The following is a 14,212-nucleotide window of genomic DNA, read 5'->3' as shown; positions in this document are numbered from 1 at the left end:
CTTCCCAGATATTCAACTAAAGTGTTTATCATTGAGGTCTTCGACTCTACAGAATAATCTCTATCAAAAAAGAGGGAAATACTTGATGAAAAGGTAAAAGTCACTAGGCTTATTCTCCTCCAAGGATATCTTCTGTCAGTGTGGGATGCAAGGATACCTGTGGATTGACCTCTCCCATCCTAATGCTCAGCCAAGGAAATTCTGCTCACAGAAAGTTGCAATACATAAAAATAGATGCATTTTATTAAAATTAGGATACAGTTTCCAAACAAGGTAAGAACGATGAAGTAGACAGATGACCACATGCCTGTACTGACTCCTCCCTGTGACCGAATTCCATTGTACATCACTTCATTCCAGTCCTCTCCTGTAAGGATCTAAACAAAAGAAAAAAATGAATACTGATATGACTATGAACCTACTTTCTAGTTTCAGTATAATCAAACCTTCTCTCCTGGCCAAAATTGCTGCCATTTTTATGTTATTGTTATCTCACATATCCCAGAATTAAGCCACTGCTGTTACTAGTTCATCCCTAATCGAGATGAACTGGTAACGGCAGTGGCTTATTTATTTAGGGCAGGTGTTGGTGGGGGAAATATTTTTTATTAACTAATTCATTTACTTCCTCTGCCAAATATTAGGGGTCCATTTTGTATTGTCCTCGTGAACTTTGATTTGAAATAATGGTCACAATTTACACTGAGATTAAACAACAACAACAAAAGGCACATTCTGTAGTCTAGTGAGAGTAACCATAGAAAACATACATGGAATCCAAACGATTGCCAATTACAAGAGACCACCAGTTCCAAAAGACATAAAGGGCCTTCAGCAGAGCAGAAATGCTTAGAAATGAGTTAGCCAAGCTGCGGTGAGCATTCTAAAAGCAGGTCTAATTCTGTAAGTCCCTTTCTGTCAGGGACTGAAAAGAACCTTACCTGGAACACAGTCATGATGGCTGCAGGAAAGGTGTCAAAGTTTGCAGAGGGGGTGCCATCGTTAAAGTTAAACCTGGAAAAAATTAAACAACATAAAAAGTGGATATCTTCTTTTTGGGCTTGTTTCAAAAGTATGTAAGGAAGTGGGAACGGACAATGAACCCTCCACTGAAGATCACCGATGGAAGACCAAAATTTGTCTATTTCAGAAAAGGATACAAGCAGAAGCTGTGGACCTGACACAGCACTGTGTTTCGGCGTCTGAGGAACGCCTGCATCAGGGGGTCACTCGATCCAACTAGCAGTGATTTTGGTTACTCTGGCATGTTAGTTGGACCCCTGATGCAGACGTTCCTCAGACGCCGAAACACAGTGCTGTGTCGGGTCCACAGTTTTCTGAAATAAACAAGTTGGTCTTACATCAGTGATCTTCAGTAGAGCGTTCATTGTCCATTCCCACTTCCTTTTGTACTGTTTTATACCCGTGGGTTCTCTGTCCTGTTGGATTTTCTGGTGTTTACTTGTTCAAAAGTATGTAAAGCACGGGACCCAATCCTGTAATACAAGTTGCAATGGTAAGGTCCAGGCATGCTGGAGAGATGACACATTCAGACCCAGAAACAGAAGGTAGCTGCAATCATAGGCAGCGGAATGCTTTTTGTTTGGGGGGGACCCCAAAATTCTGCCCTAGACGTCTCTCTCCGGCTCCCACCTCCCACACCTACCTCCTCCCCAGGTGCTTTCATTTTAAAATATTTGGGAAGCAGCAACGAGTAAGCTCGCTGCCATCAGCCTGCCCTGGAAGTTTTCATTCTGTAGCACAGGGGTGCCCATATTTTTTGGGCTTGCGAGCTACTTTTAAAATGACCAAGTCAAAATGATCTACCAACAATAAAAATACTAAACATATTCTCCCCTCTTTTACTACGGTGCGCTAGATGATTTAGCGCGTGCTAAGTGCTAATGCACCCATTATATTCCATGGATGCGTTAGCATTTAGCGCACTAAATTGGATAGTGCGCCTTAGTAAAAGACCCCCCTATTTATTTATACATATACCGAGTGCACCTCTTTTGTCCTCCAAACCTCGTTCCATTCCCTAACCAACATCTCTCACTGTCCCTCCAGGAGTCCAACTTTTCTTCCTCTCTCCTCTACCCCTATTGGCAACATGTCTCCCGCTCTCTCCCTCCTCTGTTATAATCTTGCTTCCCTCTGTTCTTCCTCAGGGTCTCTCCCCTCTGTCTCTTCTGTCTACACCTCACATAGTCCAACATCTTCCCCCTCTCTTCTGCCTCCCCTTTGTTTCAGGTTTCTCCCTCTCTCTATCTTCCTTCTGCTAACATTTTGAGTCCTCCCACCTTTGATCCAGGTCTTTGTCTCTCTCACTCTCTTTGTCTTTCCCCTCCCCAGGGCCTGGCATCTCTCTCTCTCTCCTCGGTTCATGGTGTTACCTCTCTCTAACCCCTCTAGTAGTCCAGGATCTGCCTTGTTTTCCCCTCCCTTTTGGTTAAAGTCTGCTTTCCCACTCCTCTTTAAGGTCCTTTGGACTCCCCCTCCCCTGATCCAGCTTCTCTAAGGCAACCCCCATCCCGCCAGGGCCCTCGCAATGGGCACAATCTTATCCCAACTTGTGGGGCCTTACCTCCACTGCTTCCCGCACACAGTGACTGTCAGGACCTCAGACCTCTTGATTGCAACCGTCCTCACCTCCGTTCTTCCCTCTGGGCCTAACTACTACAGTTTAAAGTTAATTACGGCAGCCTGCAGAACGAACGTAGCAAGCTGCCGTTGGCTTCTATAGCATGTTCCCTCTGCCATGGTCCCGTCCCTGACATCAGAGGTGATACGGGACCACGGCAGAGGGAACGTGCTACAGAGGCTGATGGCAGCCTGCTATGTTCGTTCTTCAGGCTGCCGTAATTAACTTTCAACCGTGGTAGTTAGGCCCAGAGGGAAGAACAGAGGATGCTGAGGGGGAAACATGTCATATGAGCAAGACAGCAGGGCACTCACCTAAATTAGCTGTGCAGAGCGCCTGGCTAAAAGATGCTAAAGATGCTAGGGAGAACAAGCTAGGGAGAACACTGGCTCTGTGATCTACTGGCGTTGCCTTTGCGATCGACCAGTAGATTGCGATCAACGTTTTGGGCACCCCTGCTGTAGCAACTAGACGCTGCAGAATGAAGACTTCTGGGGCACGCTGACAGCAGCAGGCTCACTCGTTGCAGTTTCTCAAAGATTTAAAATGAGAGCGACCAGGGAGGAGGTGGGAAAGCCATTTCTTCTAATTGACCGCTAAATTTTTGGGGAGGACTGCAGTTATGCTAGGGTGGACTTTGGAGGAGGACTTCCTTTAGCCCTAAGCTGTTACCTGAGCCACCCAGAATGATAGGAAGATGGTCTGGGGAATGATGGGAGCAACAGACAACATGGAGGAGACAAAAAGGCATGTAATGCAATGCAAGACACCTGTACATGATTCTTCTTTCTATGTGAGCGAATAAGGGTTGAGGCAGAAGTCAGAAGCAATATGCATTGATCTTATGGGAGTGGGACAGAAGGGAAAAGGAAAGGACGGATGATAGCAGGAACTACTCTTGTAGTGATAGTCAAGCTGAGACGGGTGGCGTGATCGTCAATTTCAAAACAGACTTCTCTACTAGCCCTTGCCTAACAAGGTGGGGAGGAGGGGGGGTTAGACCTGAAAAGAGGGAAAGAGCTAAAGTGATAGCAAAGAAGTCATCAGAAAAAGGAAGAACCATTGCTATTCAGTTTTATCATGAGGAACCTATCAAAAGCAGTCACTAGCACTTTCCCTGATTCTTTGTATTGTAAAATCTTGCACTGTAACTATGGCAAATCCAACATGTAAACTGTCTGCGTGTGTCAATTACGATAAAACTTGTACTGGAAAACTTGCACTGGAAGGATAACTATGGTAAATTGTAACCAGTAAACTGTATAGATATATTATGTATATTAACATTATACCCCTAGTATGTGTTAAGTTAGGATAATAACTTGTAATATATACTTGCACTGAAATTATGGCAAATCCAATGCAAATCGTAACCTGTTAACTGTATACTATGGGCTCCTTTTACTAAGGTGCTTTAGGGCTTTAACGCGCGTGCTAAATTGCCCCGCGCGCTAGACTTCAACGCCAGCATTGAGCTGGCGTTATTCTAGAAGCATAGCACGCGGTTTAGCACGCGGTAATTTTGTGCGTATGCTAAAAACGCTAGCGTACCTTAGTAAAAGGAGCCCAGTGTATGTTTAACATGTTACCCGTTCTGAGCTCTTTGGGGACAATGGGATCGAAAATGAATTCAATAATAGAAAAAAAATTGAATAAACATATTGAGGTAGAGTACTGTGGTATCGTAGAACTGAACAGGTAGAATAGATACAGCAATTTGTCTATTAACGGAACCATAAAGCTCTAGCTGTCCCCTTTTCTGAGGGGTTTCAAATGCCTGGGGTTAGCTTGGAGTGTCTCTAACCTGGAATTGCTGCAGGAATGCTGTTTTTTTTTCTCTTTTCATTAAACATAGTACACATTATTATTATTATTATTTTTTTTTTTTTACTTTATTTAATTTTTAATGCCAACAAAAAGTGCAATACAATTTATATACAAATAATGATAATCAACCAAGCACTTATAATCAATCAGTATCTATACAAAAGATAAAAATTCCCTCCCCCATCCATTATTACCATCAGGAATAATACCAAAACAAAAGATATTACCCCCCTCCCCCCACTCCCATCCCCCAGGATGTGTGGGTGAAAAAACAACACATTATTATAACCGCTCTTAAACCTAGCGTATAAGGCAGTATATAAAAGTACATGAATAGAAGAGAATAATATTACCTGCCCCCAAACAGCTGCATTCCGAGCAGTGCAAAGACCACAACGAAGAGGAAAAGGAGGAAAAGTAGGCTAATAATGGACTTCATGGAATTCATCAATGACACGACTAGATTCCTCAGAGAGGCCCAGTACCTGTAACATCCAAAAGCAATCACTAAAGAAGCCTTTTCTCTTTTTTTAAAGATTTTATTAATTTTCTCAAAATTTAACAATGCAATACACAGATTAACAGCCAGACAACAAAGCATAAAAAGAATATTAACCTTGTAAATATACCCATACAGTCTCTTTATCCCACCCACCCTACTATTAATTAATCAACAAACCAATAATAAATACATAGTTATACTTTCAAAATCCTTCCCTTATTTAAATAATTAAGTAATCCCTTCCTCCTCCCACCCCCCCTGGATGTGAATAGAATCAAACCAAATTAAAGAGAAAAATCAATTATAATGTAGTCATAAAAGATGTCAAAGGGCCCCAAACCAATTTAAATAAATGACCATAAAGAAGCCTTTCCTCATGTCCCTAGTCAAGACCAAGGTATCTCCATCAACTCTACCCCCCCCCTCCTGCCCCACTCAAGCAGGTTTTTAAACTGGGACAGGGTGAGAAGCACAGAGGATATAGCAGAGAGGGTATTTTCCTTTCCCCAAGGCTTTCAATGTACAGTAAACTCGTGTCGCAATAGTTTTCTGCCTAAAACAACAATTTGCACCCTGCATTTCAGGTAATTGACTAGACTGGGGAAATAAAATTTGACCCACATTGCTATCGAAAACATGAGAGAATCAAATCAGAATTAGGGGGCATTTTTACCAAAACGAACCCTCCCTTTTACAAAGCCATGCTAGCGGCTGCCGCTGCAGTAACTGCCCCCGAAGCCCATAAGGATTTAAAGGGCTTTGGGGCTTTTGCCAGGTGGCAGTCAGTAATGTGGCTTTGTAAAAAAAGAGGGGAGATGAGTAAGTGTGCTAAGTGCCATGTGGCCTATAAGTCTAAAATAAGATATGCAACATTTAGTGAGCGTTAATGTCCATTAGCACACACTAAGCTTTAGTAAATGAGATTCACATTCTATACAAAATCTAAAATGAAAACCAAAATTATGTTTTCCCTTTTAAAGATATAGCTATGATATGATCAATATATATAGGTCCTTAATCAATATTTTTTCTATAGACAAAGAGTTCAAATAGAAAAATCCTTTAGTTTAGTTTTGTTTGAATTTTTATAAGTCGATTACAATTTTACATACAGGTAAACTACCATTGACCATAAGGACATAAGAAAATAAAAAGGAACCAAGAGAAATTCTGAATCATAATCTTAGAAACAGAGGCTTAGCTAGTTAGAGTGTAAGGGGAGTGCTGCTCCCCCAAACAGATTTTGAATACACTTCTCCCTTCCACTCCACGGGTTTAGGACTTGCAACTTCGGTTATTTGCAAGTTTCTGCCTCCGGACGATTGCAAGTTCTAAAAGCTGACTATGATCCACCCCCCACCTCCCTCCTGCATCCCAGACCTCTCCAAACTTTACCTGATGGTATAGTAGTGAAGTGAGGCAGGAGCGATCTTCCTACGCTACTGCCCCATGCAGAACCGCCAACAAAAATGGCTGCCATGAGTTCCTGCTCATGAGTCTCATGAGACCACGGGAACTCACGGCAGCCACTTTTGTTGATGGCTCTGCATGGGGCAGGAGCGAAGAAAGATTGCTCCTGCCCTACTTCACTGCCAGACCACCAGGTAAAGTCTGGTGAGGTCCAGGACGCAGGAGGGAGGTAGGAGGGAGGCGGGGTGGGTCAGAGTTGGCCCTAAAAGTTATTCACAATTTTCCATATTCGCGGGACAGATCTGCCCCTAACCCCCCGCGAATACGGAGGGAGAAGTGTAAAATGGTGCCTGTGTAGGCTAGTCCTTTAGTTTCACACTGACATTTATTTTAGAAAAGGTCTGCTCATCCCTGATATCAAAACCTGTCTACTTTTCAGAATTTATTATCCGTCCCCTCTATTAAGAAATTCTATTATACCAGGAAATCTAATTTCTCCGTAGTCGCTCCAACTTTATGGAATGCTCTGCCATCCCAACTTTGCCACGAAAAACTTATTGATAAATTGAAGACCACATTAAAAACGTTCTTATTTCAAGATGCATTCTACGGCTCTTGAACCTTTCATCATTAAGTCTGCCAACCGCTTTTAAGAAGCGATCCCATCCCTAATGTTTTATCCCTCTCCCTCCCTTCTCTCTTCAACACACAAATTTTTTTTCTCTCTTTTTCTTCTTTCTTCTTTTCACCACTAACAATGTAACTTTACCCCCCTCCCCTCTTCTCTAACCCCACTTTCATGTTTGTTTATTGTACAATGTCTTCAATGTTCACTTCCCCTCCTTTTTATAAGTATCACTCTTCTTATTTTATCATATCATTGTAAACCGGCTAGATACCTGTTGATGGTCGGTATATTAAAAATCAATAAACTTGAAACTTGGACTACTCTTCTATCTAGAAGTGATCCACAGGTACAAAGCAGAGGGAGGAAAGACTTATGACAGAAAAGAATACAATATTGAGAATTTTTACCGATTAGAAGACTGATTAGAAGGTAGAATGCCAACCACACATTCCATATAAGAAACATAAAATCACCAAAGGAAGAAAATAGAACTAGTTCTTAGCTTTCAGAGGCAAAAAAAAGCTAACATTGTAAGTGAGTGAGATTCTATTTACTTTTCTTTAGACAGAAGTTAGGTGTATATTGATTCCACATTTCTAGTTGCCTGGATGTATTAATTTTTGGGATCAATATTTAGCTGCCGCAGAGTGGGAAAATATAACCAGGGGCTCCTTTTACTAAGCTGCGATAGCGTTTTTAGCGCACGCAGGATTTTAGCGCACGCTAAAACCGCTATCGCAGCTTAGTAAAAGGAGCCCCCAGGTGTCTTTAAACAGTTATCTTTATCATCTAACTGGATGAATGTGTTCCTAAATAGCCAAGTAAATGTAACCACACAAAATCTGTGTGATTAGATGTGCACGAAGGTGCACTTTTACTAAGTTAAGTATGTTAGGTGTTAATGCACACCTAACACAGCTTAGAATGGTATACATTGCTGCAGGACCCTTATAAAGACTACATTCAAAACACCAAAACATCCCCAAATTGGCACCTGGATGCTTCTCTCTGAAAAATGTCCAAGTGCCGATAATTCAAGCAAAGAACTTAGATGTTTTGTGGGACGTTCACCCTTGAAAACATGCAACTCAGAAAGGGGCATGTTAGAGGTGTGTTTTGGGCTGCATTTGGATGGGCGGTGGGCCAGCTTAGACTTGGGTGCTTTGAGGTGATAATCAAACCTTTTGCAGGATGTCCTAGATGGAACTTAGGCATTGCAAGCTAGACCTGTTTTAGGAGCATCTAAGTGCCAAAAAGGTATTCAAACTGACCAAAAAATCACTGGAGGAATTAAGTAATGACCCCCTGACCAGAAGACCACTGGAGGGATTAAGTAATGACCCCCCTGACCAGAAGACCACTGGAGGGATTAAGTAATGACCCCCCTGACCAGAAGACCACTGGAGGGATTAAGTAATGACCCCCTGACCAGAAGACAACTGGAGGGATTAAGTCATGACCCCCCCCCTCCACACACACACTCTTCTGATGATCACACACCCCTTCCCACACCATAAAAAATACATACCTGTCTCTAGAACAGCAGAATCTAGTATGGGAAAGGTTAGTAGAGCATCACCTAGGTGTCTTAAGTAGCTTGGTGGACTGGCTAATGAGTCATAGAGGGAAGGGTCCAGGCCCATAAGACACTCTAACCACTACATTTATTGTGGAAAATGTGAAATCACAGAAACATCCAAGTTAGAAATGTCCAAATACGTACCATTTAATGAAAGTTTCCCATCCGACAGTGGCAAGAGCGACCAGATGGTATGCGATAGCAGAAGATGACTAGAACTCACAGCTAAGACAGTATTTTTTAAAAAAATTCAAAACCACTTAAGTTAGTTTTATAAAAAAAAAAAAAAAAAAAGCCCCATGATACAGGACTCAACTCCAGTAATTACCTTCAATTAACTTCCCTTCAATTGGAACATCTGATACACGATGCAGGTAATTATCTGGCAACAGAGCCTGCAGCCTAAGGGACTATCACTTAAACATATACTGTAGATATGGATGCTTTCTTAAATATTCATTTTCATTCAAGAAAGCAGCAATTAGGCACCAATTTATAATTCTACATTTAAAGGAGAACTAGGCCATGAAAGTAAAGATTCATCTGATGCTGGAAAATGAGGCAAAAAGCAGTAACTTCAGGAACAAACAAGGTTTTATATTTTATGCTGCATTTGAAAATTTATAGTTACACTACATATGTATATTATTAGGCCTTTTGTAATGTGCACTGAATATGAGCTTTGCTGGCAGAAAGATGTGAGTAAAGTGACAGTATAACTTATTTAGACATGTATAAATAGAACGTGCTTCTCTAGCCAATAAAAATGGGAGGAGAATAGCATGTACATAGGCATTCATGCACATGTGTGTGTAAATTCCAGTATTCAGGTTATTTATGTGTACTGTATTCTTGGTACCTAATCTTGGCGCCCTTGCAGAATTACTCCTAAATGTTGAAAAAGATATTGCGTTAAACAGGATAAACTTTTTTTTCGGGAAGCAAAAATGCACTCTAGATTCTATGGGGCTTATTCTCAAAAAAAATGCAGACATCCAAAAAACGGCATAAACTGGCACTTGGGTGTCTTGATCAGCAAAACATCTGAGTGCTGATTTAAAAAAATGACTTTCTGGATATCTTGCTAGGCTTCCTAGCTGCTGTGCATCTGAAATTCAAGAGGGGTGTGTGAGAGGCATGTTAAGGGCGTGCTTAGACTTGGATGTCTTGCAGCAATGAACAAACCCTTTCCCAAGATGTCCAAGACAGAACTTAGATGTCCGGAGCCAGACCTGTTCTACAAGCGTCGAAGTGCTAAAAAGATACCCAATCTGATCAAATGATCACTGGAGGATTAAGTAATGACACCCCTACACTCCCCCAATGGTCACTGACCCCCTTCCACCCCACAAAAATCTGAATGAAAGAGTACATACCTGTCTCTAGAACAGCAGCACCTAGTAGAGCATCATTCATAGTAACATAGTAGATGACGACAGATAAAGATCCGAATGGTCCATCTAGTCTGCCCAACCTGATTCAATCTAAATTTTTTTCTTCTTCTTCTTCATAGCTATTTCTGGGCAAGAATCCAAAGCTCTGCCCGGTACTGTTCTTAGGTTCCAATTACTGAAGTCTCCGTCAAAGCTCACTCCAGTCCATCCACAAGGCTGGTGGGTGGGCTAGTGAAGCATAGACAGGAGAACCCAGACTCATAAGCCACTCTAACCATTACATTTATACTGGAAAGTATGAGCCCACCAAAACCCAGCAAAATCCTACTATACTGCCATATAGGTGCCACCGGCAGTAATAAGGGTCATTGGGGTGGTAGACAGGTGGTTATAGCAGGTTTTAGGGAAGGTTTGGAGGACTCAAAATACATTATAAGGGGGTGAACATAAGAATTGCTGCTGCTGGGTCAGACCAGTGGTCCATCGTGCCCAGCAGTCCGCTCATGTGGCGGCCCCCAGGTCAAAGACCAGTGCTCTAAATGAGTCCAGCCTCACCTGCGTACGTTCCAGTTTAGCAGGAACTTGTCCAACTTTGTCTCGAATCTCTGGAGGGTATTTTCCCTATAACAGATTCCGGAAGAGCGTTCCAATTTTCTACCACTCTCTGGGTGAAGAAGAATTTCCTTACGTTTGTACGGAATCTATCCCCTTTCAACTTTAGAGAGTGCCCTCTCGTTCTCCCTACCATGGAGAGGGTGAACAAACTGTCTTTATCTGCTTAGTCTATTCCCTTCAGTATCTTGAATGTTTCGATCATGTCCCTTCTCAGTCTCTTCTTTTCAAGGGAGAAGAGGCCCAGTTTCTCCAATCTCTCACTGTACAGCAACTCCTCCAGCCCCTTAACCATTTTAGTCGCTCTTCTCTGGACCCTTTTGAGTAGTACCATGTCCTTCTTCATGTACAGTGATCAGTGCTGGACGCAGTACTCCAGGTGAGGGTGCACCATGGACCGGTACAGCGGCATGATAACCTTCTCCGATCTGTTCGTGATCCCCTTCTTAATCATTCCTAGCATTCTGTTCGCCTCTTTCGCCGCCACCACGCATTGCATGTACATCTGGCACCGTTTATGTTGCCATTTAAGGTGCTCCAGTGATCTGTTGGGATGTCTGAGTGGCCAGTCAGTTATTTTGTTGGCCCCTCCCACATCCAAATGGGCATCCTAAGGTAGTACATCCTGACAGCTAATATGTCTAAGTAGGCAATTAAAAAAAAAAAATTTGGATGTCTAACAGTTTCAAAAATGGCCATTTTGGGGATTCGGATTTAGAGTATATTTCTCAGGACATCCAAAATCAGACTGAAGATGCACTATTGAAAATACCTCTCTATGTGGATAGAAATTTCATTTGAGAATAATAATAATAATAGCAGTTTATATACCGCAGGACCGTGAAGTTCTATGCGGTTTACAAAGATTAAAAATGCTACAAATTGCTACAAGTTGTTACAGAAATTGGTGTCTAATAGCTCCAGAGATCAGTTATTGTGGGAAAGATTGTGCGAATCAGCTACTTAAGTACTTCAGGAACAGATATGTTTTTAGGTGTCTCCTGAATTCCCCATAAGTATTAGCAAGCTGAAGTAATTGTTTCAGATCTTTACCCCATAATGCTGCCTGGTATGAAAAAAGATGTTAGTGATATCTTTTAAATTCACGTCCTCTAACCGGTGGAGAAACTCTTTGGTGGATTTTTTTGTTTGTTTGTTTTGAATAAATGCTACATCAGGGCAACTTGGGTTTTATGTGTTGAACACAACTGCCAGCATAGCTAAAAGGGGAGGTAGGAGAGGCTAGTACGAAGTGGTGCGTTCTTGAACGTGACACGCGCATTGTCGGGGTGGCGGCTGGCTTGGCTCAGGAGCTGAGAAGTTGTGCACATGTTTCTACAGGATGGCGGCCGGCTTGAATCGGGAGCTGGGAGGCACTGGTGGACGGCAGAGGCATCGGCCGAAGCGGGAGGACAGCCGCACGGGGACCCCGAGGGGAAGGAAATCACCCCGCTGAAGGGGCTGCGGCACCCACAGGTAGGTATCCACCCCTGGGCCACCATAGCAAACTTGGGTTGTGGAATGAATCGTCTGAGTTTGCATTTGGGGAACTTTGCTTTGATACACGAGTGCTTTGGCTTATGAGCATGCTTCTGGAACGAATTATGCTCGTAAACCAAGGTACCACTGCATATCCAAAGAACATCTTTCATAAAATGGAATAGGGCTCTGAATGAAAACTGGAAACAGTATAAGCACAGATGCAAAGCGTTGATAAGGCAGGAAAAGGAGAATTTAAAAAACTTGCAGTGGAAGCAAAACCTCATAAAACCGTTTCAGGTATGTTTCCAGCAAGAAGCTTACAAAGGGGTTAATTGGACCATTAGATGATTTTAGGGCACAACAGCAATAGGGGATTATTTGCTTAGCTCTTTACCAAGAAAGATGTAAAAGAAAAATACTTATTCAGGAATGCAAATGCAAATAAAACTTAAATTCCACAAATTACTGATTATGGTTTTATGCAGATTACAACACGATTAGTTAGATATTTCTAGGATATACAAACGCAATAAAAAAAAAATCAAATAAAGCTGAAACTGAAATGTTTCTTTAAAAAATACAATTTTATGTTAATCATTCTTTTTTCTATACACCCTATAGCTTGCATTTTTAACATCTTTTGAAATAACAATCATTTTGAGATCTAATTTCAGATGGGAGTGAATTTCAGGAGAAAGCTGCTTGATATATAAAGGTTAGAGAGAACACTCTTATACTGTATCTAATCTCATTTGCATCAGAAAAATGTAACAAATTCTTTTCTGATGCAATTGTTTCACATAAGAATGGAATGATACTGACGGAAAAGGGCCCTGACTTTGAGATATTTTGAACACTAAACAGTTCAATTCAAATGCAGTCCTACATTCTATAGAAAACCAATTCAACCTGGAGGAAATTCATCGATGTGTGCTACTGTTAAGATGGGTTATTTTACCATAATCCTATCAAACAAACTTTCCGGGTCATAAGAACATAAGAAGGGATTCAAATGCTGGTATGAGATATAAATGCATTTTGGGGGGAATATAAAGTGGAGAAAAAGACCTCAGCTTTCAAGTGCAATGTCCAATTCAAGCAAAAGCCTGAAATGATCAAACTAGCACAACTCTATCATAGGCCAAAAAACTCCACTGGTTGAATATCAAAAACCACACACTTGAACCCAAGAATCTCGGAGAGAGCGTGAACTCGCAGCCTTGAGCATGCGCAGATGCTCAAGGCCCAGCAAAGAAGAGGAGGCCGATCTTCGGGCACCGGCACCAACGCACAGGACATACCGGTGCCAAGGCTGAGATGGAAGTAAGAAGCCTGTTCGGGTGGGTCTGGGGGACTTCAGATGGCCGGGGGAAGGGAGTCGCCGGATCTTGGCAGGGTGTGCCGAATCGCGGCGAGGGAGGGGTGCTGAATCGTGACAGGGAGGGTGCCGGATCATGCGGGGGGGGGGGGGCCTTCGGGGGGAGCAATGCCGGTTCTCGTGGGGGGGGGGGGATAGAGCAGCGCCGCTGGCTTCAGGGGATGGGGGTGGGTGGGAACGAATCAAGCGAGTTTCCCTTAGTTCCTATGGGGAAACTCGCTTTGATATACGAGTATTTTGGTTTATGAGCATGCTTCTGGAGCGAATTATGCTCGTAAAACAAGGTACCACTGTAAACACACGATATAATTGTATTAACAACACATAATGGTTAACCACAAAATTAAAATACACAAAGCACACTGTATGCTTTTCAACATTCATTCCTAGCAGAAAACAGATAACCCCATGCAAATGCGGGACCAAAAACTAAGGGCTCCTTTTACGAAGGTGCGCTAGGGCCTTAACGCGCGGAATAGCGTGTGCTAAATTGCCACGTGCGCTAGCCGCTACCACCTCCTTTTGAGCAGGCAGTAGATTTTTCAGCTAGCACGCGCTAATCTGGTGCATGCGATAAAACCACTTGCGCACCTTCGTAAAAGGAGCCCTAAAAGTACTAATATATACAAACAAACCCTAAGAGGCAAGACTCTGCCAGCAGTACAACCCCAGAGGAAAAGAAACAAATGCATTTCTTCCTGAACAGACAAATCAATCACTAAATAAAAAAACAATAAAAGCATATCCCCTACCGTT

The 14,212-nt window shown here is 42.4% G+C and overlaps 1 protein-coding gene across 1 annotated transcript in view; it reads right to left on the bottom strand.

Moving 5' to 3' along the window:
• Nucleotides 1-14,212, bottom strand: part of CACNA1E (calcium voltage-gated channel subunit alpha1 E) — a 791,083-nt gene that overhangs the window by 206,449 nt on the left and 570,422 nt on the right. Inside the window, exons 14-16 of the mRNA XM_033915447.1 lie at nt 4,825-4,956; nt 942-1,014; nt 260-377 (exon numbers count right to left, since the gene is read on the bottom strand). Of these exons, the coding sequence (XP_033771338.1) occupies nt 260-377; nt 942-1,014; nt 4,825-4,956 (323 nt within the window). The remainder of the gene's footprint in view (nt 1-259; nt 378-941; nt 1,015-4,824; nt 4,957-14,212) is intronic.

Source organism: Geotrypetes seraphini, chromosome 12 (assembly GCF_902459505.1).
Source record: "Geotrypetes seraphini chromosome 12, aGeoSer1.1, whole genome shotgun sequence".
Lineage (NCBI taxonomy): Eukaryota > Metazoa > Chordata > Amphibia > Gymnophiona > Dermophiidae > Geotrypetes > Geotrypetes seraphini.
The sequence above is the reverse complement of the archived record's forward strand: the minus strand, read 5'-3'. Positions and strand labels throughout refer to the sequence as shown.